The 8285-nt window shown below is 43.2% G+C and overlaps 1 protein-coding gene across 2 annotated transcripts in view; it reads left to right on the top strand.

Moving 5' to 3' along the window:
- klhdc8b (kelch domain containing 8B) overlaps window positions 1-8267 on the top strand; it is a 104360-nt gene extending 96093 nt beyond the window's left edge. For both annotated transcript variants that reach the window (XM_042096670.1, XM_042096669.1), the window contains one exon: window positions 3893-8267. In XM_042096670.1, the coding sequence (XP_041952604.1) occupies window positions 3893-4089 (197 nt within the window). In that variant the 3' untranslated portion in view covers window positions 4090-8267. The remainder of the gene's footprint in view (window positions 1-3892) is intronic.
- Window positions 8268-8285: the final 18 nt, after the last annotated feature.

Raw genomic sequence — 8285 nt, 5'->3', positions numbered from 1 at the left:
TTTCTTGTCATTCCCCTGCCTTATTGCCTGTGAACGAGGACAATGCACGGAGCAGCGAATTCGTCACAGACTGCGTTGTTTCACCAGTGCTTTCTGAAATCATGCGGTGATGAGTTGCTTCTGAGGGAGAAAGACATAAGGAAGAAAGGATACAAGACAGGGAGTGAGAGGGAGAGAAATTGTGCATGAAAAGGAAGCGATGAGCACAAAAAAAAAAAAAAATCCTCCTTCGTACATCTCAACCCCACCCCCCCAATCCATAAAAAAGCAAAAGCCATTTGGACTAGAACATTACAGAGTGAACATAGCATATCCCTCAGCTTTTGTCTGAGAGCAGTGAAATACTACGGATTTGCAAGCAGCACAAAAGCCAGCTGAGAATCATCCCAGTGCTTCTATTCAGCGTAAAAACTCACACAACTCTTTATTATTCATGGTGCAGGCTGGATGGCACCGGTGACAAGGGGCTTCACTAGAGACCCTCATACATGTTTCACTCCCCTGTCCCCCCCCCCCCCCCACACACACCACACACACACACACACACACACACACACACACACACACCCTGCCACCCTTTATCTTTTCTTCTCACTCCCCCCTCTTTCCCTCCTCTTTCCTTCTGTCTTTCCAACATATTCCTCTCTCTCTCGGTTTGCCAGGTAGCCTGCTTGCTGTTCAGGAATACAGTCTCTCATCCTTCACACAACCCCCCCCCCCCCCCGCCCTGCAACTGACATTATTTATAAGGAGGTTGAATCTGAACACACAAAACACACACACACCAGAGAAGGTGACATGGATATACAGTTACAGTTACATCATATTCTTAGCAGCAAAGAGTTAGTAGCAAGAGGAATTAAGATTGCAATCATGTTCCAGCATTGTAAATGGCTCTATCTGCCAAGTGATTTAAATTGCTCATAAAGACCTTGTCACATCATTCTTCTAATATTAGTGAAGAGAGAAGGTCTGACAACTCTGACACCCAATAAATGTGGTAAAGAGTCAGCTGTTGTTTTAGTGATATAGTAGAATTCTGTAGACGTCATGTGTTGTTAGTGTAAAGCTCATACTGTGTGGCATCTTAAGAACAGCATTCTCTATTGTAAAATAATGTATGTTTGAGTGTGTGTGTGTGTGTAGAGAGAGAGAGAGAGAGTAGAAAAGAGAGAGGGAAAGAGAGTCACTCTTTGAAAAATACTGTGCAAGTAATTGTTGACACCGGGTCACACTCGCTCGTTCAGTCCACTTTTGCAAAGTGATTCACGCTCAGTTGGCCTGATCAGTCTGAGCTGATTTGTTCTCTGTTTTGCTTTTTGTTTTATTTCATTTTTAATGTGTTTGTGTGTGGGTGTGTGTGTGTGTGTGTGTGTGTGTGTGTGTGTGTGTGTGTGTGTGTGTGTGTATGTGTGTGTGTGTGTGTTTGTTGGTTCTCTCTCTCAACAGAAAAATTGTCCACTGCCTGATTAAACTGAGAAAAAAAAGACTTTGTAGTGTGAGTGAAAACATACTGTGTCAATCAGGAGTGTACACAGGGATTAGCATTGTACTGCTGTGTGTGTGTGGGGGACAGTCAAAGACTGCACACAGCGAGATGCGCTCTTTCTTTCTTCGCCAGGCAGCAGCAGGTGTTCCCTTTTAGATTAGACCCGTCGCTCCTCAGAGCATCCACATCACCGCGGCAACTGACCTGACCCCAGCACGTAACTCTCCTCCCAGAAATAAGGCAAACAATGTCGGTCCCCTCACCACCGACTGACCGCCCGTCCGTCGGTTCGCTCGTAGCCTATCATCATTGCCTTGGATCAGATCTCCATGGAAACGAGAACAACTGAACAGTGGGTGATGTATAATGACAGAGGACCGGAGGCGAGAGAGAAAGAGAGAGAGAGATGGAGAGAGAGCGAGAGAGAGAGAGAGAGGGAGAGAAAGAGAGAGAGAGACGGAAAGTGAGAGAGAGATGGCTCGCCTTCTTTTGCCCCGTCCTGTTGTCTTGCCTGTATCTAATACAGTTGCATAACATTTAAGTCCTACCACTGGTCCTGATGAGATTGTCTATTTTACATTTTTGTTTTCGTTTGTTTAATTAATTAATTTATTTATTTTTGGCTGGTTTCGGCTCCATGATTACATAAAAGACCATTCGTATGGATGCCATGTCCAGAGCTCTTACTCTTACAGAGCTGTACTGTATAGCCTCCACAGCACTAACTGTAAATACAGTCAAATGTAGATGTGATGCCAGCATACACTAGAGGTAAAAGATGGATAACTGCATATAAACTACACAAATATACATGCCTATATACATATATGCATACGTACATAAGTTACATAATGTATGTAACTGGGTAGACTTTTGCGTAGTGTTATAATAAAAATGACCCAAACGGACTAGACAAAGCACATCAAAAACAAAGGTGGCGAGTCCTCCAATAGCTCCCGTCACCTCCTGAAACAGGACACACAAGCCAACTATACTGTCACTGCTAGATATGCTAATCCTGCTATGTAAACATTAAAGGGCTACTCTACTCCACTTTAAGGCTAATCCTTACATGTGGCTAGAAGGAAAACATGTAAACAATACATGGATACTGGATACAGTTAACGTAGGGTGAGGTAATCTTATGGATGACACTTTTAAACATAAGTATTTCTTATGAAGCTGAACACACAATCTACTTTGCTCCATGTAGATATTAAACAGAAAGGGTTAGATAAGACAAGTAACGAGGAGAGGAGGAGCTACCAGAGACCACTCACTCGCAGTGTACCATCAGTCAAAATAAAACTATGCAATAGACTAGATCTATTGTGCTTTAGAAATTATGACATAACTGCAGCTTCAAACATCCATACAGGCCATTGGAATTACACTCCGGCATGAAAAGCTATCAGACTAAAAGAAAACAAAGGCTGATCAAGTCTTGGAATTCTCTACAGGAAACAGGGATACCGTATACACCCCATAGACTAAGGCCTACTCCCAGTATGACTCTATCCCCTTCTGGGATGGGATGCAGCCATCAGATTCCACCAGGTCAGTCTTCTCAAGAGCCTATCCTTTAAATTAGGATGACCAGATGTCCTCTTTTTGAGACCTAAAAATCGTCCAGGATTTTTTTCTTCTAGAGCCTCAAACGTGTTGTTCACAAATGAGTTCAAAATAAACTTTTGAGGCAGTGTTTTCTCTTGTGTCCTCCTTTTCACAAACCAAAAAGAGGACACAATCTGGTCACCCTATTTAAATATAGGTTTAGGTGAATACATCATGCTGAACCTGAGGGATGTGTTTGCTATCTGTGTCTGCCTTCCAATTACTTGTTTGTGTATGTACATACATCTATGTGTGTATGTTTATGAGTGGAGTGCTTGAGAGCCTATGAGTGCGTATGCGTGTGTGTGTGTGCGTGTGCGCACATGCCACTGTGAGCAGTGCGGGGTGCGTGTAGCCTTGCATTGATTAAGGAGCTGTGAAGTCTCACTAATGAGGCGGCTCAGCTGTGATCCCAGCACACCTGCCACACACACACACACACACATCACTCATTTACCCACCCCTTGGCAAACACAAATCTCAACAAACTCACACACACAGGTCTCAGGAGGGCCACAGAGTGTATATAAAAAGGACTCGGGCATAGTGATTAGGTTCTACACTAATGTCTCAAACCTAATTTGGTTTGAGTGTGCTTGTTTGTGTGTTATACCCATTTTACTTTGATTCAACACTTGTTATTGAAGTTGTGCACAGAGGGGAACAAGCGAGAGGTGAGATTTGACCATGATTTCCATCACCTTGATTTATCAGCTCACTCTGGATAGTAACTCTTCTGCTCCTGTGTTTGTTGTCGTTGTTGCTGTTGTTGTTGTTGTTGTTCTGCAGGTAACGAGCCCTCCCCGCTGTCCTCGGTGGAGAGCTACAACCACGTGAAGCGGAGATGGGAGTACGTGGCTCCGCTCCCCAGCCCCCGCTGCTCCTGTGCCTCCCTCCAAACTCCCAGCATGCTCTTCCTCATTGGTGGCGTCTCGCAGGGCCCCAGTGACGCTGTGGAGGCCCTCTGTATGAGAGAAAGCGTCTGACGCAGACGCTGACAGGTCACACACACTGGCAGTAGATGGATGGGACACTCTCTCACTCATAACACGCCTCTGTGGCAGTGTGTGTCTGATGATAGAGAAGGACAACCTCACAGAAGGGACTTTGGATCTTTCCTCAGAACAGCACGGAAACAAGATGCAGTAGCCTAACAAAGGATCGCGACTCCAACCCCTCACTACCACCTTTTCGCTCTCTAGGACTTTTGGGGAGTTTCACACAAGCAAGAAAGCAAGCAAGCAAAAAAATCCACAAAATAAATAAATAAAGTAATCCCTTCCCAAAACACAGAGAGACAACATTATGGACGCCTTTGAACTGCAAGGCACCTTTCAGGATCAAAGCAGGGTACTTTTCTGGAAAAAAAAACTCAAAGGAACTAAGGGCCATATCTATCCACAAGCCACTGCAGAGGCTGTCAACAGTGGCAGCTCTAGCACTTTTTTCTATTTCCCGAGAGAAACAGAAGAGAAAAAAACAATGAAAAATTAAGGGAAAGGTTTTGATGAAGAAACAAAAAAAAATGAGTATGTGCTTGTGCGTGCGTGTGTGTGTGTGTGTGTGTGTGTTTGTTTTGTAGTTTGACAGCCATGCATGAGAGAAGTTAGCACAATCACTGCATTGCAGGGAGAGTGCAACTCCTCAGACATTGATGCTACAACTATAGCAATGGGCCAGGAAACTGGGCCACTTAGTTGAGGAAGAGAAGAGAGTTGGGTTTCGTGAACCACAGAAATAATTGCGAAGAGTGTGTTATCATTTCCAAAGGGCGCACCCACCCACACAGACACAGGCAGATACACACACCCGCACCCAGCTCACTGCTGAGGTTACCTCCTAGTTACATAAACCGCCAATTTAAAAAGCTGATGGAAGGGATTTTCATGTCAGACACTGATGTGATGGTCTCTCTATCTCTGCTTGTTTATGTGTGTGTTCTCTCTCCCTCTATCTCTGCTTGTGTGTGTGTGTGTTGTCTGTGTGTGTGTGTGTGAATTTACATTGTGGGTGGATGTGTTGGGTCATAAGCAGTAAGTTCAACACTAGATAAATGAGAAGAAATCAATATTTATCTACAGAAAGCTTGAGCTTTATTTGTTTGGCTTGAGCAGTTCTTTACCCTGAGGTTGAATTGATAGAGATAATAGACTATTCATGATGAGCAGAAATATTATGTGAATTTTATCTGTCTTTGCTCATATTCACAGACTTGAAAACCATATCACTTCATATACAACTTGAAAACGATATCATGCCATATAGCAGTATCCATAGACTTTCTTGCACTATCAATATCTACTATTACTGGTAATTGAATTATGATTTTATTTCAGAAGGGATTTATAAGGTAAACACAAGCTATGAGTGAATTTTGTGTGTGTGTGTGTGTGCGTGCGTGCGCACACGTGTACGTATGTGTACGGGTTCATGTGTGTGTGTGTGTGTGTGTGTGTGTGTGTGCGTGCGTGCGCACACGTGTACGTATGTGTACGTGTTCATGTGTGTGTGTGTGTAGGTGCGTGCGCACACGTGTACGTATGTGTACGGGTTCATGTGTGTGCGCGTGTTCCCTTTCTCATTCATGCTTAACATATTTGTCCAATAAAACGCATATGGTTGTCAGTTGGCCAATATGACACATGCCAGTGTGTGTATACAAGTCGTGCTTACATTACCCAGACAGGCAAAGCAAGACTGATTTATTTACATATTAATATTTTACTGATGTGCTTCACATGACAGGAAACCTAGTTGGCTGCTTTTTGAAGAAAATGTTGGCATTTATCTTAAGGGGAGGGGGGCATTCATGGCTGGCATTTCAATTGGGAGGCAGTAAGAAAAATGACATACAGGCCTATATATTGCTGCATGGATTATTTTTGATACGCCAGTGGATGTGTGCTCATCTGTGTGTTTCAGTATGGAACTGTCTGTACCGCACACACATACATACACACACACACACAATCAGAAAGAATCAGAAAGAATCAGTCCCTATATATAAGGAGATTTATTTTTTGTCAGCCCAGCTGTGAGAGCTCCTCTGGCATGGCTAATGCTCCGACTCAGCCTGACGGCTGGCTACACCCACCAGGCATGTCTCAATGCAGCGTGCAGGCAGTTGGTGTCGAGCAGGTTGGAGAGAGAGAAAGGGATAGAGAAGGAGAAAAAAGAAATGTGTGCTGAAATAAATATACCTCCATTTTTAACTCTTTTTTTTTTTGTCATGGCAACATGGCGTATGAGTCATGAGTGTGAAGCGGCAGGTTGGTTTGGCTCCGGTGTCCTCTCCACTCCTCTCAGCGGCACCTTTGATGGGCACGCTAGCCTGTCATTCCAAACACTCAGACGAGTCTTGAATGCTTTTAGTAGTAAGTTGTCAGGGCTGCTCGCCTTCACAGTGGCCTTTAATCCTGGTGCCACTAAGGTTTGTGCAGACGACCACAGAAAAATATATACAGTAAATCATCATGTCACGGAGGTTTGCTGAGTACTTATTTATAATGTTGACGTAAAAAACTATAGAACCTCTGTCAGTTTTACCCCACCTCTCTCTCTATCTCTCACCTGTGTACAAATCACCTTCCACTGTGGGTGGATGGTGGCCAAAAGATTCAAAGCTACATTGGCTGTTTGTTTTTCTTAGGCAAACATCTCGGATGCATCTCATTGATACGGATGCACATCCAAATGCTTATCCATGTTATGCTTAGAACATAATTCCTTTTTATGCCCTTAATTATGAGTAGACTTTACGTAAATAGGAGCAGTCACTGTGATTATGAGTGCAGTAGTTCTTGTGTCACAGTCAGTGAAATTCTCCTTATGTATTTGTTTACAACATTTATTTACTTTTGTATTTTGTTTTCTAGAGGTACCTCTTTAAAGCCCAGAATTGTGTTTCCTATTGTAACGTACACAGTAATCGTTTATGTTGCTGCAGTTCTCTCGCTCTCTCTCTCAGTACTTTGTGTTCTGTGGACTTTGTTTGTTCTTGTCCATCCGTGAGATGACCCAGGCTGTCATGGTGTCGAGGCCTCCTATTGTTGCCACAGCCAGGGGAGAGCCAGCCTGTTGTTTATTTCTCTGTGACGCAGTGGTGTGTGACATTGTGATCGGTGTGTAACCACAGATTGTGTGTGAAGACGATGGTACACTCATGCAACACCAATTATGTGTAATATGAGATTAATTATTGTGAAGTTAAGAAAGAAACGACACCAGTTAAACAATAGAGATATTTTTTCTGCTTTCACATTATAGAGGGGGGGAAATGCTGTTTGTAAATCTAGTTTTACCATAAAGTCTCTTTGATTGAGATGAAGAGGGACACACTGTATGCCACTCTCAGCCTTAGGGAAATAATAGTGTCATGTTGCATTATGCTTTGACCCACTGCAGAATTAGGAGGTGGGGGGGTAAAGATAACAGCTGTAGGTAGCAGTGAGCACAACATGTTTTTCGTGCCCACTGGCAAACATCAACAGCAGCATTGTGGGGGTTTAAGAGTCTCTCGATGCTTGGACGAATTTTAATATTTTAATTTAGATATGCTAGCGAAGTCATCATTTACTTTCTTTGCTTAAAAATGAACATGTTCAATGGACACCTCTTTGGCCATGGATGACTGACCTTCAAACTAACCCTGTCAAATAACATGGCATGCAGTAAACAGGCCACCTCAGAGATAATCATTTAGAGCATTCAGATTTTCAACCAGCCTGTTGAATCTCATAAATACAGTATGTTTATCAACATGATAAAATTTAACATACCCCACTGACACCAGTACTTGCTATATCAACAACACATACGCATATTTGTTTTTTTTGCATCAAAGATGACATATATATACTATATGTTTGAAAGACATATGTAGGATATAAGACAACACACAACAGACAACAGACAGGTGACCCTGCGACTGAGGATGCCTCCTGCCTTGGGTCCAGTCAGTGCAGAGGCATTCTGCAGGTCACTTGAAGGACACATACACTGATAGACGTTGACTCCTTTGCTTTGTGTGAAGAGGCAGCATTGCTCTGGAGAAGCGGGTTCACGTGGATATGTGACAGTGGGTGACTCTGGTGCAGTAGTTCAGTGCCTATATATGTTAGGTAGTGCCTCTTCTATGACTTCTTCAATAAAACATTTCAAAACCTGCTGTCTTGATCTCTTG

This window comes from Alosa sapidissima, chromosome 7 (assembly GCF_018492685.1).
Source record: "Alosa sapidissima isolate fAloSap1 chromosome 7, fAloSap1.pri, whole genome shotgun sequence".
Classification (NCBI taxonomy): domain Eukaryota; kingdom Metazoa; phylum Chordata; class Actinopteri; order Clupeiformes; family Clupeidae; genus Alosa; species Alosa sapidissima.
This window is presented reverse-complemented; position numbering and strand designations above follow the sequence as displayed.